This window comes from Medicago sativa, chromosome 6, assembly GCF_051527215.1.
Source record: "Medicago sativa cultivar Bolivia chromosome 6, Bolivia_mono, whole genome shotgun sequence".
Taxonomy (NCBI): domain Eukaryota; kingdom Viridiplantae; phylum Streptophyta; class Magnoliopsida; order Fabales; family Fabaceae; genus Medicago; species Medicago sativa.
This window is the reverse complement of record NC_140754.1, coordinates 7,467,664-7,494,605: the sequence shown is the minus strand read 5'-3', so window position 1 is coordinate 7,494,605 and position 26,942 is coordinate 7,467,664. Positions and strand designations below refer to the sequence as shown.

At 32.2% G+C, this 26,942-nt stretch overlaps 2 protein-coding genes across 13 annotated transcripts; both read right to left on the bottom strand.

Annotated features, from left to right (window-relative positions):
- Window positions 1–317: 317 nt before the first annotated feature.
- LOC146912471 (heat shock 70 kDa protein 16-like) lies at window positions 318–3,846 on the bottom strand. 11 transcript variants are annotated; one of them, XR_015016500.1, is made up of 6 exons: window positions 3,324–3,704; window positions 2,553–2,652; window positions 2,317–2,463; window positions 1,834–2,092; window positions 1,108–1,159; window positions 564–696 (listed from the first exon to the last, which is right to left on the bottom strand). XR_015016500.1 is itself a non-coding variant. In XM_085720607.1 (5 exons), the coding sequence occupies exons 4-5, from the start codon at window positions 1,984–1,986 to the stop codon at window positions 553–555; spliced, it is 297 nt and encodes a 98-aa protein (XP_085576733.1). In that variant the 5' UTR covers window positions 1,987–2,092; window positions 2,313–2,463; window positions 2,557–2,652; window positions 3,324–3,846; the 3' UTR covers window positions 318–552. The 11 variants fall into 11 exon arrangements, 7 of the variants coding, with proteins under 7 accessions (XP_085576733.1, XP_085576727.1, XP_085576728.1 ...); XR_015016501.1 differs by having other exon boundaries at window positions 1,108–1,146; window positions 3,324–3,703; XM_085720607.1 differs by lacking the exon at window positions 1,108–1,159 and having other exon boundaries at window positions 318–696; window positions 2,313–2,463; window positions 2,557–2,652; window positions 3,324–3,846.
- A 4,990-nt stretch (window positions 3,847–8,836) lies between these two features.
- LOC146912470 (cystathionine gamma-synthase 1, chloroplastic-like) lies at window positions 8,837–16,705 on the bottom strand. 2 transcript variants are annotated; one of them, XM_085720597.1, is made up of 11 exons: window positions 16,352–16,705; window positions 14,388–14,491; window positions 13,585–13,658; window positions 12,745–12,913; window positions 11,927–11,986; window positions 11,615–11,818; window positions 10,313–10,399; window positions 10,077–10,184; window positions 9,876–9,971; window positions 9,482–9,600; window positions 8,837–9,385 (listed from the first exon to the last, which is right to left on the bottom strand). In XM_085720597.1, the coding sequence occupies exons 1-11, from the start codon at window positions 16,647–16,649 to the stop codon at window positions 9,262–9,264; spliced, it is 1,443 nt and encodes a 480-aa protein (XP_085576723.1). In that variant the 5' UTR covers window positions 16,650–16,705; the 3' UTR covers window positions 8,837–9,261. The 2 variants fall into 2 exon arrangements, with proteins under 2 accessions (XP_085576723.1, XP_085576724.1); XM_085720598.1 differs by lacking the exons at window positions 14,388–14,491; window positions 16,352–16,705 and adding an exon at window positions 13,756–14,083.
- Between the last annotated feature and the right edge of the window lie 10,237 nt (window positions 16,706–26,942).

Genomic DNA, 26,942 nt, shown 5'->3' with positions numbered 1-26,942 from the left:
ACACTTTTTAAATCAGGTGAATATGACTTTTTAAATCGGGTGAACATCCGATTTATAGGTGGCCGATTTAAAAAGTGTATTTGATTTTAAGTCAGTCCCCTTTACCCGATTTAAAATCGTTTAATTTAAATCGGATGAACCCATCTAAAATCTTTTAAGTTAAATCGGTTGATACCATTTAAAAAAGGCTAACCAGAGTCAAAAATCTTTGAATTTAAATCGGTTCACCCCATTTAAATTCTCACTATATTTTAATTTTTTTTTATACACGATTATGGTGCTGAATATAATATGAAATATCATATAATCAATGAAGGTATAAAACAATAATATTAATTTATTAAAACTTAATGTGTGCTTACTAGTACATGTCAAATTACAAAATAATTCTGGACCACAATGTCTCGTCATGTAAACATAAAAAATAAAAAATAAGAGAAATATTGTTCACCTAACAAAATAAGCTATTAACATGACATGGACAAGCTTACTAGAAGAAATCAATTCACTAGCTTTAGAACCTAGAATTTGCAAAGTCTTATCATCGGCCTTCTATTTTTCCTCCTTGCCAATAACCTCACTATGACCCAAAGCATCAACTGAATCATTGTAAAGCCATTCCCCAGTCTCTAGCAGGCTCCTGGATATGCCATCCTTCTCTTGTTCACTTGCGAATTTTCGGTATTCGTTGAAGAGCTATTCATAAAAATGCACAAATTATTAAATACCAGTCCATCAGGAAATATAGAACATACACACATAAAGCCATGTATTAAATAATAGGCATAAAAGACAGAAGGATAAAGATTTTAATTTCATTTCATATGCAGATTTGATACAAAGCAGAATAAAACAATATCCCTAGACACCAGTTTCACTATCTTAGTTTAACCTTACATTTATTCATGAATCAGAACAGCCAAGTCCCTGAAAATCAATTCATCATTGAATATACAGAAGCCTTTTCTCATTCTCATTTGATACACAGGGCCGTCCCTGAGAATTCGGAGGCTCGGCTCAGGGAATGAAAAGAGGCCAGTGATAAAATCAAAACGTATTTTTTTTTAAAAGAGCAATAGATAATATAAAACGAGTTTAGGCGAATACCTTCAAAAAGAGTCTTCATTCGCACCAAAACGAGACTTCCTACATGTATTTACTGAAGCAAATTCATCAATTAACTCTTCGTATTGTATATTTGGTGAGGTTAGACATGTAAGATTATTAAGAGATCAATTTGGTGATAATTATCTAGAGTAGATAATGTGGCAAAACTAATGCTTCTAGAGTAGAAAAACTATGAACTTCCTAATGGACAAGTTATCATAATTGGGGCTGAGAGGTTCCGTTGCCTTGAAGTCCTTTTCCAGCCATCTATGATTGGAATGGAAGTTGCTGGAATGGAGATATTAAGGGGGCCTAAAAAGCAATACTATTTTTTATTGGAGATACTATTACTACTGGGTATAAAAAAAATTGAGGCCCATCCTTGAGGGAGGCCCAGCTCGTTTGAGCTGTTTGCACCCCCTCAGGGACGCCCCTGTTGATACATTCAACACTTTTACATTACGAAGGCCAAAGTCAAAGCTAGATATGAAATGTGTGACTGCACTAACTTCATTATCTTAGTTTTACCTAACATTTGCTACATCAAGTCACTGAAAACGAAATCATCATTGAATATACATCAGCCTTTTCTCATTCACATTTGAAACATTCAATACTTTCATATTATCATAGCAAAAGTCAAAGCTAGATATGAAATGTGTGACAATAGAAATTATCTAGTCACAAAAACCATGTATGTATCTTATTAAGATATTGAATCTATACCTTATTCCTCACGTTGTAGATGTAAGACTCCAAAGAGTTCCTCTTGTCTTTTGTTAACTCCATTGTTATATCCTGCTGCATTAATTGGCGTTCTTTATCTTGAGCTTCCGTGACTTCAGCCTTGGTCATTCCACCATAGACGTTCTCACTCATTGGTACATGAACCCTTATGTTGGCCTTATCTTTTCTTGTACCATCAGACTGTAAAAAGGCATGATAGTAACACTTTATTTACTCAAATCACCAACATAAATCATATCTGCAATCAAAACAATCTTCACAAAATAAAAATAAACATATATGATTATCAGATATATTAAAGAGCAGTTGTTATAGCCTGAGAGACTGCATATAATTTAACATCATAAATGATCAGATAAAATTTAGCTATACGGTTTTTCATGTTTGAAGAATGATTTGCAAGAAATCATTAACATTTGAGATATTCCATTTAACAAAGGGGTTCATCAACAACATACTTACAGAACAACGTGGAGATCCACACTTCTCATTGATACTTTGTTCATTATCATTTTGTTCTGTCTCAGAAATGGGTTCAACATCCCTTGCTTCAGAATTGGATTGATACTCACGCGTTGTAACAGAATCTTCCACACGATCTTCGATCAACTGAAGACAAATAAAGGTTCATGTATGTAGCTAGATCTCTAAGAGAACTGATGATGTAACATTGAAGAGATTAAAATTAGGCTTCTTACTTACTATAGATGATTCAATACTGACAATGCCATGCAAATTTAGGTCAATTCTAACTTCAACTCCCGCCTTACTTTCACCGGATCTTTGAAAAGGACCAATCTGAATAGAAGCGGCAAACAAATGTATAAGCATTATGACAATGTATAGGCATGCAGAATACATCAACCTTTTTAATCACTGATATAACCTTATTACTATGTAACCACATTTCTTTCTCTGTAGAACGTCACTATATAAGAATTTTTGAGTGCCAAACAGCCAAATTAAAATGACAAAAAAAAAACTTGGAGGCATCACTACAGGCCTTTCATGAAACACAACAAGAAGCAGGAAAGAAACTGAATAATGGGAAAATATAGAAGGGGATGGGAGCCGAAAATATAAATCAGCAAATCACAGAAATATGCACAAGATGATCGAAATTCTACCAGAGATTTTCATCTCTCTCTAACCAAAAACAGAACCAAACGGAGAAGAAGGAGTTTAGAAGCTCTGGCGCGGTGGCCGGCAGCCCTAGGGTGGCGGCGCCGCCGCCGGAGTTAATTAATTTTTATTTTTTTTACCTTTTCTTAAATTTTTTTTGTAGATCCTAAACTCCTTTTGCTTCATCCTTTCAAAAAATCCAGACAAAACACACAAAAGATGAACCGATAGTCCTAGATCCACAAAAGGGCTTTACAAACAAAACTTTTCACAAACTCATATTTTATCACACATACAAGCACGAAAACGATGCAGATCGAAGAAAAAGGGAGTGAAACGAATGTTACCTCAGTTAGATCGGAGAGAAACGGCAAAGAACGCACCGGAAAACTTCGATCTGGTTCAGTAGTTGTACAAATCCGTTAACAGCGACGTCGAACTTGCTTTTCACGCTTTGAGTTGAACTCGGTTCTGAATGCTTTGCTTCACTTCTTTCTTCACGAACCTGACTCGGATGCGTTTGTCGTTGTTGTTGAAGGAGCCGGTTCAGTTGTTGAAGGGAAACTTGTTAGGGTTTGAGAGAGAGATGAAGAAAAATTCAGTGTGAAGAGAGAGAGAGAGAGAGAGAGTCGCGTTGTGAAGCCTGAAGTGAAGTGTGTGGGTTTGGCGTTTTTTGTTTTATTTTTAGTTTTATTTTAGTTTAATTTATTAAAAACATTTTTTTAAGTCAGGTGAGCCTATCTAAAAACTATCTTTTCTAAAACTTTACCGCTGGATGAAGTTTTTAAGTCTGGTGGATAGCATCCTATTTAATATCCCTGAGTTAAAAAGTGATTTTTGTACTAGTGGAAAATACTCCAACTTAATTTTTCTATAAGACCATTTGGCATCAACTCATCCACATTAACGTCTAGCATCCCATCTTGGACAAAACATCTATCATTATTCTTTGGATTGTCTTCATTGTTATCAATCATATCTTCCCACCACATACCACCAACATTTATGTCACATGCTTTCTGTATGGTATTGCTTGGGTCCACTTTGATTTCCACTACTAAGGCACCTCATTTTCAACGTGGATGAATTAGTACTTGAGAAAGTTCGAGGTTGAAGTTTTATCACCGAGTAAGGTTTTATTATTTTATTTGGCTTCGCATTTTTAGATATGGGCATGGTTCGGTTTGGGATGAAAACTGAACCGAATCGAACTGAACTGTTTGTTAAATTTAAAATAACTGAACTGAACTAAACTGTTTGTATTTTGAACTGAACTGTTTCAAACCGAATTGTTATTATTGGTACCATTGAAAAAAAATATTAAAAAAAACAAACGAAATCGAATTTTAGTACCGAACTGAACTAAACTGTTTCGAACTGAACCGAACTGTTTCAAATCGAACCGAACTATTTTGCACTGAACCGAACTGTTTCAACTCAGTTTCAAAATTATTAGTAATAGTTCAGTTTTTTTTGTTTGATTCAGTAGTAGCCGGGTTTTTTTTGCCCACCCCTATTTTTAGATTCGTCCTTATGAGATGATACCTTTTTTTTAAGGAAAATGCTACTTCTCAAGAAAAATAGCTTCAAGAATTTTTCAAGACACAGTTGGCAAATCTTAATTGGATGATTTATTTGTCCACTTCCTATTTTTCAGTCACACCTCCTTGAATTGTGGCAAATAGTGCATTGTGATTGGCTATTCTTTATTCTTGAAGAATTCTTGATGTTATTTTTCTAGAGATATAGCATTGCTCTTTTTTTAATGTGTATTCCGATAATTTTTTACATCAATAGGAGTTCTTTGCGGAAGCCTTCCAGCAATCGGGACCCACCTACAATCAAGGAGAGTTGATAATATGATTCTCCCTTAAATTAGAGATGAGTGTTGTGGAGCCGTCGTAAGTAATTAGGAATATTTTTGGTGGAAAAGGTGAAAAGACTCAAAAAAATAAATAAATGAAGAAACAAGGACGCCACACTCTTTCTAATCTAAGAAAGAATGATAAGCCGGTGGATGAGGATTGCCATAAAAATTGTGATTTTTTGATAAGATCAAGATGGTTCAATCCAAAATCACAAGAGACAAAGCTGCTCTTAATACACATGTGCAAAATTCTACAAAATTCAACTTCCTTTTATTTCATAGAAAAACTTACTGATTATTGAGTTTTCACAAAGTAATCCAATGGACCCTAATAAATTAAAATGACACCACAGTTAAAAGAAAACAAATAAATGGCATATTAGAGTGACAACTATTTTCCTAATAAGAAGAAATTACTACGTAACATGTTGTAGTCCACAAGGTGTGAACTACTTGCCCAAAACGTGACTTGGTCCTTTCTTTTCATCATAACCGTCAACTTCAAATGCATTGAAAATGATTAGCCAATAGGAAAGGTAGTTCATAAATAAGGGAAATGCTAATATACGTCTTTGAGACACAAGTCCTTAAGACAAATGTAAAATTACGTGCATGATAAGCTCGTCTTATACGTTTCCAATTTGTTGTACCATGTCATAGTATATCACCAAAAGAAAAAGGTACAGTCATAGTATTTTTCTACAGCCCACAAACATACATCCAGGATTGTATGCTCGACGAATGACAATTAAGATCGCTTAAGATTTGTTGAAGTCGACAACGCTTAAGTCCGAATACAAAGATGTTGTTAGCTTACTACGCGTAAGAGTGCACACATGTTCACACTATGACGGTTTTTAATATTATACAAAAAGAGGGTTCACCCTCCTTAAACTTTAAGGCAACACTCGTAAAGGTATAAAGGCAATGATCGACAAACCCACACAGTCTCTAATCAAACGCTTCATGCTTTTAGGCCTCGAGGTTGGGGTATGTGTATCGGTATGGATTTTCAAGCATGTGTGTAGCCTACTTCCTGAACACCGAGAAATACTACTTGAACCACATCACCTTTTCAGGTCTCGTGCTTGGAAGACTTGGTGCCGGTATGGATTTTTAACCATGACTCGTCCCCTAATCCATATAGACGTTGAAGCTCATATCCGAGTAACCCGCTACATTAATATACACTATCAATGAGGCCGTAGAAGTTTCGATACAAAACCCTAATCCCCTCCACCTCTCTAAACCTTAGGTGGCTAAACCTACCTACACACCCTGCAAATTCTAGCAAGGAAAAATTGGTCTGAGTTAAAATATACGCCCAAAAAAATATTAAAAAGTTGTAATATATTGGAAATGGTTTTATTCAATAATTAAAATGGTGTTATCAAATAGAAATATAACACCGAAAAACAAAACAGAAATACAACATAATCTTTATGTAACTAGTAAAAGAAAACATAGTCCCTGTCTAACATTTTCTTTTAGGTGTCTAAAGAGCTTATCAAATTGGACGTGTAACCTGTATCAACCTTCGGTTAAAACAAGCTAAATTGTAACCTATTTCAAATATTCAAGTGCAAAACTAGGGGACTCCATAAACAAGTACACCAAAAAAAAAATTGAAATATTACAACTATAACATACTAAAGAAATATTGAATTTAGTTATCGGCCCTTGAGTTTAACATCAGTAAACTCAGGGGTCGATAACCAACTTCAATCTTTGAATCGATATTACTTCGCCCTGCTTTTTCTTCCTTGAGTTTTTCTACAGATTTAAATTCACCTCTCGAACATTCATTAAACATAGTCATCAAATCTGCCGCAATTTCTTTTGTGATGCGATTTAATGCATATTCGACATGAATAGGCAGGGGATATAATATGTTTCTAAGTATCCATTCCACATAAGGTTCAGAAATCAACTTTTTAGTTTGGTTAAACCAAATGACTAATTCTTCGGTGATATCTTCAAGCATATCGTGGGGGTTTGGTCCGCAATGGTCCTGAGAAAAGACGCGACCGACCCACAACTTCTCCATAACCAAATCAACCCCTTCTCTAAACTCGTCTAGAGATTGTCCTTGCAGACGACCTCCATAACCGTTCATATTAGAAGATGTACATACTTGTTTCTGCATTAGTCGACGAGCTAGGCTAAGATTGACTTCTTTTATTAAATCAACAGAGGTGAAATCACCGGTGTTGCATTCTTCATACATAGCCCAAAGTAGTTCACAGACCCGATTAACACTATCATCAAGAGAACCGATAATTCCAACGAAACGAAACATTCTTTGTGGAAGTGTTATTTTTGCAGAAGCAAGACTAAGTGGCTCTTTTTTGGATTCAATGAACCAAGAAAATATACTATGACAAAGTTCATCAACTTTGCGCTTGGAGTGAATGCCACCACGCTCCTTCTTGAGGAAACTTTGAATCTCCCACCAAAAATTTATAACCAAATGAATTCCTTCCCTGAACACTTTCATATTTTCAGACTTTTCTACGTTCATTTGACTTGAAACTTCCATCTTGTGAATGACCCTTCGAAAATGATTCAAAGGAGAACGATGAATGAGTTAAGGTTTCAGATTTTGCGATTTGGAAATAGGGAACATGGACTTGGTCTGCCTAACATATCGGCTTACCCATGAAGCCTCAAGTCAGTATGTAACATACTTGAGTGGCCAGAAAATTTTGAGAACTAAATTTAGACAAACATATAAAAATACACATTATTTGATTATATAAAAAATACATTTTATGTAGTTTTCTTCTCTTTCTACATTTTTCATTTTTGTGAGTGTATCCAAATTTTGTGACTGAAATATAGTGACAACTCAAGAGTTTGTCATGTAACACTATTTCAACGTTGCCACATTTTGACAAACTATGCATAGCTTGTTGATCAATCAAACGAGTTGAACTATTCATAAATAAAGTTCAACTTATTTATTTGATGAATGTAATTTTAAACTCAAGTCTGACTCATTTAGTTCATGAACCAAATTAATTATCAAATCGAGTCTCAAACCATTTTAGAGTTGTTTCGGTTGATTGTTGGTCTGGAGAGATTGTTTAATATACACCCACCAGTTTTTTCTTTAAAATGAGTTTTGTTGCAAAACTGTGGATTTGAGTATTTTTAGCCATTATTTATTTATAATTTGCTAATACACTCCTTCTAACTACATATTCTGAAATAGGTGGGGTGCACATTAGCAGCTGCTAATAGACATTTTCTAACGAGCACCGACTCATTTTCAGAAAGCGTATGTTACCAAAAAAAATTAAGAAATCAAACTAATACATTGAAACTAATATCGGGGAGAATATCAAACACGAGATCTTAAAAGAATGAGACTCTAAGATCTCAAGTCAATATTATCCGGCCAACCCTAATGAGTATCCAACATGTTACCAAAATATAACTTATAAATCATTTTATAGACTCAAAGTGTATGTTGCTAAAATTACCCTCTAGACAAATTGGGTCTATTTCGCATTCCCTAATTTTATTGATAGTTTGATACGTGCGATCCAATTCAAAATGCATGTTATCTTACAAGCCAAGGAATTACAGGGCATGCGTTATTTGACTTCCATATGACTCCTATTTTATTACTTTCTCAAATATAATAACAATTGATCTTGCAGTTCTATTTAATTTCCTACGTATAATAAAACACAAGCTTATAGAGAAATTAGGATCACTAGATGAGGGTATGGCTTTCATTTCCTTTCAATGTCAACCCTATTTCTCAAGAGGAAGTATATGCAAATCCACCATTCATTACTCATCTTACCCCCACTCATCTTGCTTAATAAATTGACTCAACTGTATTTGATCATGTTGAAAATCAAGGGTGAAGTGGAATGTCAAATAAAAAGATAAGTGATTATATGATAATATACATAATAAGTGTAAAGATCAATACATTAATTTTTGAACTAACACGTTTTTCTTTCTTAAACTTGGTTGCCATTAGGGATGAAAATGAGATTTCCTCAATTTATTTATGTTCCAATATTGGAGGAAACAACTCAAACATCAAATGTGTAAAAGGTTTCAACAATCATCTTAACATACATATTTTATACCCTCACCCACACTTAAATCCCAAAATTACATTCAATCATAAAAGTTCAGTTGGTTGTGAAGAACTTAAACAAACAAGGACACCACACCACATACAACATACGTAGATCGACATCAAAAATAATTTATGACAATGAAAGTGATTCAAAGTAACCATATATGTTGATGTCATGTTGGAATTTGATCCCGGCACATCTTAGACATTAGACATATCTTCAATCAGGAGTGTTGCGCTGCATATTGACTCACTAGATATGTTTAAAAAAAAAAAACAAAGAAAACACTAAAAGGGAAGGAAGGTGATTAAGGTCTTATATGGCATCTAGTGCTTGTAGGACATCATCCTTTAAATCTTCATAGTCTTCAACTCCAAAGCAGAAACGGACAGTGTTATCATAAATTCTATATTTTTCCCTTTCTTTCCTTGGAAGATCCCTATAGCAAAAAAAAAAAAAAAAAATTAAAATATACATGTTTCCTCTACGATGGATAAAGTTAAATCATACATTTGAAAAATATTCGAGAAAATACCAGTAAGACATGATTGCTGGCTGATTCACAACACTTTCAACACCACCAAAGGATGGAGCAATGTATGGGATTTTCAATGAATCAACAAATTTTATGGTCCTCATTATATCTCCATCAATCTGCATGATTAGAAACACCATAATCCAAATTTACCAAATAATAACTCCAAAAGCATAATTTAAATGAAAAACATAATTTACTTCAAATATAAAAGTAGTTTTTCGGTTTAATGACTATAATTCGACAGTTTAAAACCTTTTTTCTAAACAATCGTCGAATTCGATGATTGTGAAAAAGGTTTTAAATTGTCAGTGTATAGTCATTAAACAGATGAACTACTCCTCACTTTAGAAAGGAAAAAAAGTGCAAATCATGATAAAAGAACAAACCATACATCAAAACAAACAACGCCACCAAAACCAGTCATTTGCCTCTTAGCGAGGGCATATTCGGGATGACTTGGCAAGCCGGGATAGTAGACTCGTGTAACCTATCAATAACATCGAAAATAGTCATCGTCGATGAATTGCATTATATCTTCAACATCATTGTTGAAGATATAAACTAGACATTGTATATATCAATGCCAAGATACCTTAGGATGTGTCTCTAAAAGTTGGGCCATCTTCATTGCTGTTGAATTTTGATGTTGTACACGAAGATGCAAGGTTTTCATACCTCTTATGACTAGGTATGCAGAATTCTTTTATCATAAACATGTAGCAATATGTCAACATAGTAACTAAAAATATGTATAATTTCTCATAAAAAAATTAAGTCAAAGCATGTTTAATCCAAAGGTAAAGGGAACAATCATGTAGAAATGTGTACCGGGCTAAGAGTGCCACCCAAAATGAAATGGAAACTACGAATTTGTGAAATCAACTTATTTGAACCACTTATGCAACCAGCAAGGACCTAAAACAATATTAGAAGAAAACAGAAGTTATTTATCATCAATATTATGATTAAATAAAAGAGAGAAAAATTCTATTAATAAAACACATTTCAGTTATGTGTACCAAAAAAAAAAAAAACACATTGCAGTTATTATCCACTTTTGCACCTTGATGCCACTCCAGTTGGATTACGTCACAGATCCAATTGGAGTGTGGCATAATTTGTGTTCTTAAGGGTCAGTTTAGTTCATCGGAGGGGAGGGGAGGCGAGGGGAGAGATTTGAATGGAGGGAAAGGGAAGGAAGGGGAGGGGAGAGAAGGAAGGTATTTTAACTAAATGTGTTTGATTCAAAAGAGGTAAGGGGAGAGGAGATAATAAATTTTTATTAAATATATGTTTGGTTCACGTGAGAAGGGGATGAATTTTGAAATTATTTTACTTTTGTACCCTTCAAATCTTACAACACTAAATCCATTAAAAAGAATTGGTAGAATTAAATCTATAGAAATGCTGAAACTGCAATGTATGTTTAACTCCATTATGGCTTTTTTTCGTTCGTTTAATCCATTCTTCATTTGCTAATCTTTGTTTTGTGACTTACATCTACGTGTTTCAATCTATTCTTTGTTTTTTATTGACATTCTAATACTATTAATTAACTTGATTGATTATAAAAAAATACTGTTCATTAATTATATATATTCCTTCAAAATATAAAATAAGAACATACATAACGTGTAATTTTTTTTTTATAGAAATGGTGTATCGAATTGAAAAAAAAAAAAAAAGGGGGGATTTGACTCCCCTTTCTCCCCCTCATTTTCCTTTCTAAAAATTGAACTAAACACAAAAATATTAAAATACTCCCACCCTTCCCTCCAAAAACCTTAACCAAAGGACCCTAAGTGTGGAGACTTATGATCCAAAAGTTGAAGTCAATGAACTCAAACTCTCTATCGATTATAAACACCTTAGTTTTCTTTGTTCCCTCCTATGTGGGACTTCTTAAAATTGAATAAGAGTAAAATAAAATTAAAACTTGTGCTAAAATTATTTTGGACAAAGACTAAGAGGTTTCCTTAAGGCACCTTTAAAAAATTGTAGTTTTTGAAGTTACTATTCTATTGAATGCTATGCTTATCAATTCATAATCTAAACTAGTTTTTGGTTCAAAAAACATTTGCACATCTTATTTCATCATATTTGTTTTTCAAACATATGCAAATGACTTACATCATGGTGTCCAGCAATGTATTTTGTTGCAGAGTTGACTACAAGATCAGCTCCAAGGGAAAGTGCTTTTTGGTTAATAGGTGTAGAAAATGTACCATCAATGCAAACCAAAGCTCCTTTTCTATGACAAAGCTCTGAAACTAGCCTAATATCAACACATCTTTGGAATGGATTTGTTGGAGTCTCAGTAAAGAAGAGTGAAACCTATATCATATGAATTACTATTTTGCATTAGTTATAAAGAAACAAAAGGAAAACTTTACAAAAAAAAAAACAAAACAAAACAAATTACTCTATATAATTCTCACTTACTTTGTTATTTTCCAATGCAGCTTCTAAGGCATCAACATCAGCAGGATCAATTATGGTGGCCTGCTCAGTATGTGAAATTTATTAATGTGACTTTAACTAGACAAATTGCAACTGCCAAGAACATAAAATTGAATTTCATCTCTTATAAACTTTTTCATCTCTTATAAAATTGTCTTCAGAAAATGTGAAAATTATAACTTTTTGAATGTAGGATTTGGTTAATTTATTATAATCCCATTCTTAAAGTGATTCTATTTAGAAATCTAAAAAAAAATAAACGAGTAAACCACCAAATTTATGCATGACTTTATAGGGAACTTTCAAATAGGTTCTTGTGATTATGAAAATTTTAAAATGGTCTCCAATTCTATCAATGTGCGAGTATGTTAGGGGTTACATTGATAGTAGGTGGTTAAATATAGTGACTAACTTGACAATTTAATATAATCAAAGACTTTTTTTGAAATATTAGTAATCTCATTAATCTATTTGAGAGTATCCTACAAAGTCATGGATTAATTTCAAGCTTTAGTCTAAAATAAATTCTTCTAAAGTAAATTTTGAACCAAATATAGTTTTTTTTTTTTATCAGTTGAACCAAATATAGTTAATCTTTTTGATAAATTCAACAACATCGCTGTCTAATTTGTTGCTCATTATAGTGCGGTTCATCAATATTAAATTACCATTTTCTATATGAAATTGAATAATATACAAAGATATATTATATAGTTTATGATGGAGCACCCTAAACTTTTCCACAAACAAAATACAATCAATCAAAGTATCAAACTATAAAATATATGATATGATTATACCGTTATTCCCATTTTTGGAAGCATATTGGCAATGAATATTCTCGTCCTCCTATAGCAATCAGTAGTGGTAACAATATGTCCCCCAGCTGGAACTAGTGCCAAAAACATGACAGAGCTAGTACACATCCCAGATGCAAGAAATAGAGTTGATTCAGCACCCTCCAATGCACTGATTTTAAACAAAAAAACATTTGTAGCATGAATATTTTATAATATAAATCACCTTGGTAAAAATATAAACAATTATAAATTTGTGCTAATTTTTTTTTTTTTTGGATAAACATATTTGGGCTAACTTATAAACAATTATAAATTTGTGCTAATTTTTTTTGGATAAACATATTTGGGCTAACTTATTTACAATTTCATTGCAAAATAATATTTCTATCAAACCTATTTTACATATTATCCAATCCAAAGATGTGTTCAAATTAAAGTTGAAATTTTTTTACCCAAGTTAAAATGTTTATATTAGAAATTAGCAATAAAAATCGTGTCGTGTAAAGCTCAGATGGTAAAAGACAGCAAATACATTTGATATGTTAGGATACAAATTAGAACCTACAGTATCATCTTAAAACTTTGTGAGTAGATGTCACATCTTATAGTATTATTTATAAAATCAGTTTATACTATGATAAAATGATAAAATGTGTAGATGTCTGTGAAAGTTTATGAAGGTAGCCCATATATAGCTTTTTTTTAGAGAAGGTCGTCCATATATAGTTGTTAAACGTTTATTTTGAATGAGAAATTCCTAGGTTCAATATGAGAAACAAAGGTCTTTCTTTCACATAAAGAACATCTAAATATTTATGAAGGACGAAATCAAAGACAAACCTCATCTTCTCCTCTAAAACGGCTGTCGTTGGATTTCCATATCGCCCATATTCATAACTAAATTGTCTTTTCTCCTGGTAAAAAGTTAAAAGAACCACAAATTGATATATAAATTCATTTGGATTAGCCAAATGAAATGACTAAGAAACTGCAAAACTATTAACACCTCACTTTTCTAACGTGTTAGCTTTAGACCGGATATAAGAATGACTTGATTGTGGGAGTTAGAGAATGCAATGATAAGAAGGTCAATTGTTCGGTCATCAACCTCAACCAAACAAACAATACTAACATTCACCCTTTCTGAAAATTGTTGGCTTGAACTAAATATAATCTTGTCCAACTCAAAAGAGATTCTTTTGTTAGAAAATATACATCTTGAGACCCAAAAATAATGTGTGTTTTTTTAGAATTCTACTCCCTAAGTGAATTTGGAGGTGGGGAAAGTAACTCCCACCCAATTTTTTTAAGGGTCCTACTCAAAACATTAGTTGTTCATAAAGGGCCCACACGATATTATTTTGAAACAGGCTCATTGGATAATGGTACCCCCCTGATTGGAGGTTTAGAGATAGGCTACAAGCAATGTTTTTTTAACACTATCTCTAACATTCATTTTTTTTATTTGATGAAACTCATCTGAATCTCACCACTTTATGTGAGATCCATTTTAAAGTGTGAGACTCACGTGAGTTCTACCCAATAAAAAAGTGAATTTTATCCGATAAAATAGCAAGTGTTATAGAGAATGTTGAAAAGATAGTGTTCATAAGACTGCTGCGAAATTTATGTTAGAAGAATACCTTCCAATCAATGAGATCAGCAGTTTTCTTAAAAAAGTAGACTGAAGTGTTGACCACAGGGGTGGTGATTGCATCTGTGACTATGCCTCGACCTAATCTTTCAGCTGCATTAACTCAACCAAAAATCAATTGCGTCTATAGGAAATAACAAGGACCAAAGAGCACTACAATTGTTTCTAACACACTTAATTTGGTTGAAAACCAAATTGGTCCAACTAATCATGTGAGTTTCACATAATAAACATGTTGCTTTTGAATAAATAATTATTGAGTTTCAATGAAAAGTTATTACTCTTGGTTACCTTATCATGTGCAATATTGCACATGTTAGACAAACTTTTTATAAATCAAAGGTATCTTCTTCATACAGCTTTGGAGTTTAATCCATTTAAGTTGATTGAGATTCCTTTACGAGGTTGACATTTGTCAATATTTTTTTTTTCTTCCATACACCACCACAAAATAAAATGTTTTTCCATACGCAATTGACCAGAGATCTATTGTTAGCAATTTAATTGTAAGGCTGAGTTTGATTACAATCCATTTAACTTCTATTTACTTTTGTTGAGGGGCTAACTTCTATTTACTTAATAAAATATGGCAAAATTACACAATTTGACCCTTAATTTAATTTTTAATAACACTTTTGTCGTTTATCTTTTTTTTGTCCCGATTTAGTCATATATGTTTTAAAATGACAATATCTTATCATTTTTAATGAGATTTGTATGATGAAGCTTTGAGTTTGTTTATGAGTTTGATGAGTTTTTTATGTTTTTTTTTTAGTTTTTGATTATTTTTTTGATAAAAAAGGATAACGTTGTTGACATTTACAACATAAAGGACTAAATCGGAACCAAAAAAAAAAAAGTACGAAAGTGTTGCCTAAAATTAAATTAATGGACGAATTGTGTAATTTTGCCATAAAATAAAAAACTTTCTTTGAATAATTAATAATTTATTTTTGAATAATTAAATTAATAATTTATTTGAAAAGTATAAAATGTTACAAGGGACTAACTATAATGCGTAATATAAAATAGGGTTAAATATGTTTTTGGTCCCTATAAAATTGGGACCTTTTAAGTTTAGTTCTTACTTAATTTTAATAGTTCTTTTAGTCCTTAAAAAACATTTCTGCACTTAATATTAGTCCCTCCTCAATTCAAATTTGTTTAATTTATGCTTAAACTCTTGAGTTTTTTAACAATTTTTTGCAGACGTGTTAAGAACATTACTAAAAGTTCCTCTGCAAAAAATTGTCGCAAAATTTGATTTCTACGTCCAGCTTTTGTTAAATTTATCTTTAACTTTTGCCGTTTTAAAAAATTCATATTTAATTCGTTTCATGTTAAAAAATTCTAAATTTTGGTTTAGAAGTTCCCAATTTTATAGGGACCAAAAACATATTTAACCCTTTAAAATATTCATAAAAGTTCAAATTCCAATTAAGTTAGCATCGAATAAAATGTTATAAGCTAGAGAAAAAATATCATAAGCTCGTGAGAATAGTACTCTTACCAAATACATATATTTTGATCATACGAGCATGTATGCTATAAACTTGTTTGATCTTACCAAACAAAACCATAATAAACATGCATGACCTTCTACATGAATTCAACGTGATCACAAAATAAATTGTATATTAAATTAATGAAATGAAAATTATTTAACCACATTAAGAGGTTGATATGTCATCCCTGTAGTTGACATAAAATACATGAATTTAACGTATGCAACATAAATTTTAGGTTGCCTAAGATCGACTTGTTATAGAGACTATGGTAAGAGTGTCTCACATATTTATGGACTAAAATGGCGTTTGTCTATTTCTTAATTTACAAAATCACTATTCAGTTAACCAATTTTTCTGTCAGTCATGAAATTAAAAGAAAACTTCCATTAGGGAAAGAGACAGATTTTCTTTTGGATAGGAAAAAAAAGACACAAAATTATAGTACCAGCGTGAACGGTTTTTGAGCCATCGCATTTCAAAAACGAGTAAGGACTATCAACGGCAGCATTAATCTCCAAAGCTCCATTAGATTCTGCTGGAGACGGCGGAGAAGCGGTTGAGTCAGTATTCGGCCACAACGACGCCGCTATTCTAACCACCCGACAACTCCGTCTCTCTCCAATGCTGACATGACAATGTAACTTCGATGTTGTTAAATGATAAGACGAAGAAAGGTGGTGAAACGGCGTCCTTGCCAATGCAGTGTTGTGGCAGCTATTAGCTGAAAAATCAAAAGCTCTCATTATGTTTTGTCTCTAATTTTCTTTCAAGGTGTGTATAAGTGTTTGATGAATTTAGTAATTGGTGATGCCACTACGTTGTTATATAAATAGCAAATGGTGGAAAAAAGACAAAGATTTTCCTATTTGGTAATCCAATCATGTCTGGTCACTTTTTTAAAAAATTTATCCACTAGATATTTTATGTCATTTGAGACGCGTCGGATACTAAATATTTGATTATAGTACCAATCTAAAAAATTATAATCAGAACAGGGCCGTTCCTTGCCAAGCGTAAGGAGCTCTACGGAGCCGAGCCTCCAATTTATGGGGGCCTCAATTATTTGTAGGGGTACAAGTATAATTGTTGGGATGTCGTATAATGTTTTCTTTTGTTACGTAGGTCTAAATCAAACACTTATTATTTGACAAAAATAAAGAGTAAATTGACAAGTTAGGCCAAACCTACACATCTATCAACAAACAAAAAATTCAACAAAACAAATTAAAATCAAAATAATCCTCATTATTTATTTGCAATTGTTTAAATTATCATTAATTATTTTTATTAGGGACCATTTTTAATATTAGAGCCGAGCCTCCAATTTTATTGGAACGGCCCTGAATCAGAAGAGCCTGTGTTTTTGTCTAAGCACACATTCACCAAGATAACATCTTGATTTCAACTATTAGTCTATTACCTTCTTAATTTCTACGAAATCACCCTAAACATTATTCCATTTCAGTTTGTCCAAATGCACCATGTATGTTGATGGCTTGATGCCAGATATATCATTGATACTCATTTGGTATATAAAACTAATTTACATATAGAAGTCCTAGCTTAATTGATAAAAATGTCAAAATTATTAGATTGGACGTCTGGGTTTGAACTCCAATTTCTCTGTTTATGTGTGAGTTCCAATTATTTGTCATTTTGTCTATCTACAAAAATTCCTCTTGTTTTCAATAGATGTCACAGTTCAACTTTTTTTGTGCTGTTAAATTAGTCATATGGTTAAGTAAATATCACTTTCATTCTTATAAAATAAATAATATAATCTTAACGAATAATTTTTGTCTAGCCACTCATCATTATAGTGTTTAATATAAATCATTGATTGAATATCACTATTCCAGGTGTGGTCATTTTCCAGGATCCTTTACTTCTCTACAAAATTGATTAGGCACAACGCATTATTATCAAGAGAGTTGTTAAAATATTTTAGGTAATTAAATCACTAGATTCATGTCATACTTGCAGATGAAAAATTTGTAACGCAACGTTTAATTATTGCGTCCTTTGATGGATTTAATCATTATTGTGTTATAAAATGATAATGTTTATAGAACCATAAAAAGAAGATGATGATGTTTATTTTCCATTTCCAGGACAAGTATGTATAAACACGGTCTTCACTAGCATGCTTTATTTGAGTAAAAGCATACTAATTAATTTAATTAATACTAATGCAATTGATAAGTGGATAAGAAATTGGATTTTTAATGTTGATGTCTTGGTAACCCAATCAGAGCTGGATTCGATGGTCTTCTTCGTCATCCTTCTAGGAAATAGATCTCTAATTTCTTGGGGTTTCTTTCAGGATCCTCTAATATTTTCCATCCTAAACTTCGTGTTATTCATAAGGGGCTAAGGCCGGCTAAACAACTATTTTGATACAAGACATCAAAGTGTATGTTTGGTACTGTGTTTGTAAAACGGAGTTTGAAGAAAATCACGGCAAAAAACCATGTTAGCGTAGAAGCTAGTAATTGGAGCTTCTGAAAATCACAGTAAAAATGCATCAAGAAACGTGCAAACGTGCTATTGTGTGTGGTCAACAGGAAACCAAACACATGCTAAGACCTTCTTTATCATAAGTAGCATGTTCGTATTGCTCACAAAATACAAAAAGAATACAATTGTTCAAAGTTCCTAGCTTATAGCAAGGAGTTTCTTCTAACATTGATCTCTTGGTCCACCACTCCTTACGACTAACATCGTGAACCTTCTCTCCACAGACATTATGCAAAATTGGTTCCTAGAGCTTAAATTTCTTCTTTCTTTTTGTTTTGTTTTGTTTTCCTTTCTCTTTAGCTTTCCAACCAAAAACACGTAGTTAATTATACAATCGGTATAGCATATGATTTGTAAAAAAAAATGGACAATTATGTCCCCAATAATAAATAAAAATGGCAATTTGGTTGACAATAATAGAGATAATTTGCTCATAAAAAAAATCTAAATAACTTATTTTCAATAAATTTTTCACCTTCGTTCTTTTTCTTCTTTCACATTTAAACAACCATCATTTAACTTTTTTTTTAAGGAACCATCATTTACCTATTACATGCATCATTGTAACTATGAAGTAAAGTAACCGATGGAATCTATATACATGTATTGTGGCATTTTAAATAAAATTAAGCAAGTTATTAAACTGAATTTTTAGTCTTCTTTGTTTGGATTTGAAATAAGTCATTCTAGAGGTCCAGAGGTTTCAGATATCCAGTGATTACTGGAGGTACATAGGATCATATGCCACAGAGGATCAGCACAAGTTTGTTAGAAGTTAGTTACTAGCTAGAAGTTAGTTGAATAAGATTAAGATAGGATAGAGATTAACTTGATCATATGGTTTACTTAGTATAGTCAAGTAACCGTAATTAGTTAGCATAATCATCTCTGTATATATTTATTGCATTTGGAAAAACACATAGATAGAGAAAACACTTGTACACATTCTTCTCCATTCAATAAAGTTTACATTCAATAATCTCTCTTTTCCTCTCTAATCTCAGTTTTCTCACTTCATATTCATTCGCTTGGTTTTCATAATTCGCTTGAGTTTTACCATAAAATTAGAAGCTTATCCCAACATTCATCCCTTTCTTAGAAGACCCTTTCTCTTCTCTAATTGGGAAAAAAACTCTTCTATTAATCACTTTCTATCAGTAACATGTATTTTGTTTTTGTTGAATGCTAAAGAAAAGGAATAAAAATAAAAATAAAACATTTCTTAAAGAAGAAACTATTTATAGGTTTTTTTCTATTGTAAGAACGAAATTATCTCATTTTAAATATTGTTGTCAGGAACTAAAAATTTTACTTTTTAGTTAGTATTATAGATCTAATTTTCTAATTTTTTTTTTACAGGAGAAAACTTAATGCATTTAATCTAAAATAAGAGTAGAGAAACATGACGGAATTCAAATAAAAATCTGAAAACTAACATGACATGGAGCTACTCTATCTAAAACTATGAACAATTTTATTGACTTGTCTCTTTATTTCACTGTCTCTAACTTTCCTCGCGGTTTGCATGGGGTATTGTTGGAACACTAGTTAATTCTAGTGAAGAAAATTGGAAAGAAAAACACTATGAAAAAACTAGTGTGTAGGTGTGACTTAAAAATGTCCCACATTGAAGGGTCACCCCAACTAGTAAGTGTTTATATATGGGAAAAATGACCTCTAAGGGTGTGCCCTTGGGGTACCCAATTTTGTGAACGGGTGAACGCTTAAAAAAAATTGATATATATTTTTTTGTCACTTTAAAATGTTAAATTAATTAATTAATTAATTAATTTTTCATTATACGAAAGCGTTACGCGTAACAAATTGATGTGTTACATTCCGACCCGATCCAAACCCGTATCCAGAAGCTTCCGGATATTTCCAATTAAGAAAACATGTTTGCTTGAGGATTAAGCAAACTTAATCCCCAAGTCACGCGTAAAACACGTTTGCTTAAGGATTAAGCAAACTTAATCCCCAAGTAACTCTGCCTATAAAAGGAGAGCTCGCCCCACTCATTCTACACACCAAAATCTCACAGTTGATGCTTCCTGTGCGTTTTTCTCTCTTCTCCCTTTCGATTTTAACAAATCGTTCTTCTTCTTCTACTCCTTTCTGTCCCTTCGGTATTAAGAGTGTTCTTAAGACCATAGTCCCTTGGTCTTAGGTTCATATTCCCTTCGATAATATATGATTCTTCGGAATATAGAGTGCTATTAAGATCATATTAAAGAATGATCTTAACAGTATATATATTATTTTAATAATTTTAAGGAGAGATGGTGGTATCACCATATTTGAGTGGTCGTAGTGCCATATTCATGTTTTGGAGAAGTTAGAATGGTGGTAACACCATATTTGAGTGGTCTCAGCACCATAATAGAATGGTAATAATACCATATTAATTTGAACGGTTTCGAATAGAGCGGTTACGTACCGTATCGAGTGGCTTCGATCAAACGATTGAGCCATATTTTGAGGGTGTAATTCTCGAACGATTTATCTACAGTGCAGTAGTTAATCGAACAGTTGTAGCTGGGCTTGTTTTATCCTGGAGGCGGCGTGGTTGATAGTCTACCTTGCACAACTTTGGGTAGTGCCACGAAACGTCTTAAAGAGAGCGACCTGGTCGTGACTCAACCTAGTAACAACTTCGGTAGATGATAGAAATTTGGAAATTCAAATTTAACAGTTTGGAAATCCAAAAACAACAATTTTAAGACGTTTCTATATGCTATGTCTACCGAAGAAGTTACATATTGAGGTTAAGTTGTCCCTAAATACATTAAGGATAAATCAAGCTATAGATTTACATCTTTCGAATGAAACTATGAAGTGATTGTTGTTTCAATCAACAACACTAAAAATTTATTTGATGAAAACAATAATTTGTTACAAAACAAATTATTAGTTACTAAAAATTTATTTGATGAAAACAATAATTTGTTACAAAACAAATTATTAGTTACTAAAAATTTATTTGATGAAAACAATAATTTGTTACAAAACAAATTATTAGTTACTAAATTTTTTTTGATGAAAACAATAATTTGTTACAAAACAAATTATTTGTTACAGAACCAAACAAGTTTAGTTTGTTACAAAACAAAAAATTGTTTGGAGCAGAAAATAAAATAATGCAAGGCTGTTATTTTGTTATGGTGAATTCTAAAAGTGTTTTGTTTTCTTTTAAACATTGATATCACGTACTGGTTTTCAAATCTTTAACAAGAATTGATAAACATATGCATCGATCGTTTTACATAATCCAAACTTGTAAATATGCAATAAGGAAAATAAATGGAATTGTGAAATTCTATTTATGTTTAAGAAAGAATCTGAATTTCAGATTTCTATTGAATAAGACTGAGTTGACTCAGACTTAAAGAGAGACTTGTGTACCATGCACTCTTGTGGAAAAAGATTGCACTTTGATGGTATGTTAAAAATTAAATTCTCCTTCTATGTTATTAGTTGTGTGATTTTAAATATTTGACATATCAAAATTGATCACGAACAAGTGTTTAATTTTAAACTTGAGTAACTTGGACTTAATTCCAAAGTTATATAATTAAACAATTTTATTTATTGCAGTCAAGATATATGAACCAAAAGTTCATATAAATCAGAATTTAGAGAATTGAATCTCTAAACATAATAAATTATGATATGTGTTAATTTGATGACACATAAATTAGAAATGATAAAATGATATTTTTATCATATTTATTGATGACTGTGAATTTTGGAAAATAAAATTGATGTGCTTGAATGTTCAATTTTTATAACGAAAATTGAAATTTATAGAGTACCCAAGTCTAAGAACAAAAATTCTAATTAAGAAATTTTTGAAGAAAAGACAATCCAACTTGTCTTATTTTTTGAACTTGGGATTGTCTGGACTATATTTAGATCCTGGACCCCAAGAGAGTTGAACTCACTAGTAGAGCCTATGAATATGTATTCATCGGGTATGCGATAAATAACGAAACATATAGGTTTTATGACCTAAATGTTAAAGTGATCATAGAATTTAAAAGATGCCGAATTCTATGTAAATATTTACCCCTTTAACTAAAGAATAGTGGGGGCACTAGTGGGGGCTCTAATGGGAGCACGACATTAGTGGGGGCAAAATAAATTTCCCTTTAAAAATTAAGAACTAGTGGGGGCACTATATCTAATCACATTCATGTAATTAGAAATAGTTATGAAAACATCATACAAGATGTTATAGAACCTCAAGGAGGTAAGAAAGCTAAAATTGCTAAAGAGTATGAACTTGGTTTATACATTGGAAGAAGATTCATTAAGCCTTAAAGAAGTTATATCCTCATTGGATGCTGAATTATGGCAAAAGCAATAAACGATGAAATGAATTTTCTAGAGTCTAACAAATCATGAAACTTGGTTGACTTGTCTCATAGTTGCAAAACCAATCGGCTGTATTTGATTTTTTGAAGAAAAAAAAAAAGGAACTAAAACCTGATGGTACGGTTGATGAATACAAGGCTTTCCTTGTAGTCAAAGGTTTTAGACAAAGAGAAAAATATAGACTTCTTCGACATTCATTCACCAGTCACTAAAATCATATCCATAAGAGTACTAGTCCCTTTAGCCGCCGTTTATAACTCGATAGTACTCCAAAAGGATGTGAAAGTTACCTTTTTATGGTGAACTAGAAGAACAAGTCTATATGGAACAACCTGAAAAATTTTGCAATTCATGGACAAGAAAACAAGGTCTGTAAGTTAGATAATTATTTGAATGGTCTAAAATAAACTCCTGAGGAATGGCATGAAAAAATTTGACATTCTAATGTTATCGAATGAGTATAAATTGAATGAAAGTGACAAATAATATTTGCACGATCATATGTCTCTATGAAGACGACTTGCTCATATTTGATTTAAAGATTCATGTTATGAATTATGTGAAATCATTGTTTATCAACAACATTGATAAGAAAGACCTAAACAAAAAAAAATTGAAGTAATTCTTGGTTTCAAGATTACTAGATCAGAAAAGATAACTTTTTTGATAAATCTCACAAAGTTGAGAAGATCTTAAAGAAATGTAATTATTTCACCGTAAACTTGCAATCACATATTATGATCCAAGTGTAAGAACACTTGAGATGGAGCTAGAAAAAAGAATATACGAGCATCATTGGCAGCACTTAGCTATGCCACTGAATGTATTAGATCCGACATTGTCGATGTCGTGAAACTCTTGTGCAAGTTTACTAGTAGACGGATGGAAAGCATTGCCATGCTATAGAAAGAGTCATGAGAAGACTATGACTCTAAGATTACTTCACTGGGAGTAACACATTGTACTTAAATGGTACAAGATATAAATTGAACATCTTTCAGATGAATATTTAGCGACTAGTGTTTGCACATTGAGCATCACTAGAGGAGTTGTTTGTTAAAACAAATGATATTGACTCAGTCCACTATGGAATGAATCTGAGATGAGAACACTAGAGAAAACTAGTGAAGAAGCAAGTTGGCTAAGATTCTTGCTAGCTGAAATCCCTTCATGGGAGAAACCGTTATCGGCTGTGTTAATTCATTGCGATAGTACCGCGGCTATTGCAAAGATTAAGAATCGTTATTACAATGGTAAGAGACGACAGATAAGGCGAAAACATAGCACGATTAGAGAGTGTATCTCTAAATGGAGCGGTTAGAGTTGATTTTGTACGTACGAATGAAAACTTAGCTGATCCTTTGACGAAAGGACTTAATAGAGAGAAAGTCCAAGAAACATCCAGAAGGATGGGACTAATGCCTATAGCCCACAAGTGATGGTAACCCGACCTACATGACTGGAGATCCCAAGAAATAGGTTCAATGGGTAAAAACAAGTCATGAAGTGGTAGAACATGCTATGAGAGAAAGAATATAGAAAGCATGATCCTGCAGCGAAAGAAGGATGAGGTAATAGTAACTCTTAATGAGATCTATACTCTATGTTGAGTGGGGTACACAGCTACAGGAGTACCCTTGATAGACTCACCTATACGAATGTGGAACTTAGGCCAGTCCTATGGAATTTCGAGGCAGAATTCCTAGAGCATTCGTTAAAACCGGGATACACGTGCAGGGCCTTAAAACGCACGGGCTTTTAGAATACACCTATGAAAAGGTTTGTGTGTGGATTCTATGTCTGAGATAGAGTTCAATGCTGTAAGCAACTCTTGTTAAATCAGAATATCTTCCACTATGTTAAAGTTCAAGTTGTTGGCGACACCTTTGTATATTAGCAAATCTTATGGAAACGTTTTACGTTATTTCTCGAAACCATTTTGAAGTCAAGTGGGGGATTGTTGGAACACTAGTTAATTCTAGTGAAGAAAATTGGAAAGAAAAACACTATGAAAAAACTAGTGTGTAGGTGTGACTTAAAAATGTCCCACATTGAAGGGTCACCCCAACTAGTAAGTGTTTATATATGGGAAAAATGACCTCTAAGGGTGTGCCCTTGGGGTACCCAATTTTGTGAACGGGTGAACGCTTAAAAAAAATTGATATATATTTTTTTGTCACTTTAAAATGTTAAATTAATTAATTAATTAATTAATTTTTCATTATACGAAAGCGTTACGCGTAACAAATTGATGTGTTACATTCCGACCCGATCCAAACCCGTATCCAGAAGCTTCCGGATATTTCCAATTAAGAAAACATGTTTGCTTGAGGATTAAGCAAACTTAATCCCCAAGTCACGCGTAAAACACGTTTGCTTAAGGATTAAGCAAACTTAATCCCCAAGTAACTCTGCCTATAAAAGGAGAGCTCGCCCCACTCATTCTACACACCAAAATCTCACAGTTGATGCTTCCTGTGCGTTTTTCTCTCTTCTCCCTTTCGATTTTAACAAATCGTTCTTCTTCTTCTACTCCTTTCTGTCCCTTCGGTATTAAGAGTGTTCTTAAGACCATAGTCCCTTGGTCTTAGGTTCATATTCCCTTCGATAATATATGATTCTTCGGAATATAGAGTGCTATTAAGATCATATTAAAGAATGATCTTAACAGTATATATATTATTTTAATAATTTTAAGGAGAGATGGTGGTATCACCATATTTGAGTGGTCGTAGTGCCATATTCATGTTTTGGAGAAGTTAGAATGGTGGTAACACCATATTTGAGTGGTCTCAGCACCATAATAGAATGGTAATAATACCATATTAATTTGAACGGTTTCGAATAGAGCGGTTACGTACCGTATCGAGTGGCTTCGATCAAACGATTGAGCCATATTTTGAGGGTGTAATTCTCGAACGATTTATCTACAGTGCAGTAGTTAATCGAACAGTTGTAGCTGGGCTTGTTTTATCCTGGAGGCGGCGTGGTTGATAGTCTACCTTGCACAACTTTGGGTAGTGCCACGAAACGTCTTAAAGAGAGCGACCTGGTCGTGACTCAACCTAGTAACAACTTCGGTAGATGATAGAAATTTGGAAATTCAAATTTAACAGTTTGGAAATCCAAAAACAACAGGTATAATACTGGGATAATTTATGACAATCATCATATATATTATTTTGAAAAAAACACTTTTGCAAAAGTTAGAAGTGACTTTAAATATTAATAAGTTTTTTAAACACAATAATTCTATGTAACCATTTGTCACAACAAAACAAAATAAATAGAAATTATTTCATATAATAACTTTTCTTTATCCTTTTCACCATTTGATTAGAAACATTTAGAAGTGGCACAAGAAAATAATCTATAATATATTATATTATATTTATACAATCTTATGAACAAGTACCCCCACACAAAATAGTGTATAATATGTAAAACAGTGTTTTCATTTTTAAAATATAATATATTTCTTTTATCACTATGTGTGTTTAGTTTTTTTGAGAGGTGAAACCATTTTTTTTTGGGAGAATGGGTGATACTAATTAATTAGAATGATAAAAAAAATTGAATTAATTAGAATGATAAATGATAAAATTCATACCAATTTATTTTATTTTATCTCTAATATATTTCTATGTATATTTTCTTTAAAAAAATATTCATTGAGACAACAATTATTATTTTTATGGGGGTAAATAAAAATTATTAGATATTTTCCAGAAATATTTTTATTCTCTTCAAAAAAAATTCTTTTGTGGAGCCAACAACCCTATACCATTGTGAATGCATCTACCACTACATTGGATTGATTGGGGTAACTTTTCATTGTTTATTATTGGGTTAATTATGTTTCTAGTCCCTATAAAATAGCGACCTTGTAAGTTTAGTCCTTACTTAATTTTAATAGCATTTTTAGTCCCTATAAAAAAAAATTACTTATAATTTTAGTCCCTGCTAAAACAAAGTTTGATTAATTATCCTTAAACTCTTAAATTTTTGAACGATTTTTTTGAGACAAGATTAGAACACTATGAAAGGTTCGTTTACTAAAATTTAGAATTTTCATACATGAAATGAATTAAATATGAATTTTTTAAAACGACAAAAGTTAAAGATAAAAAGTAATAAAATCTGGA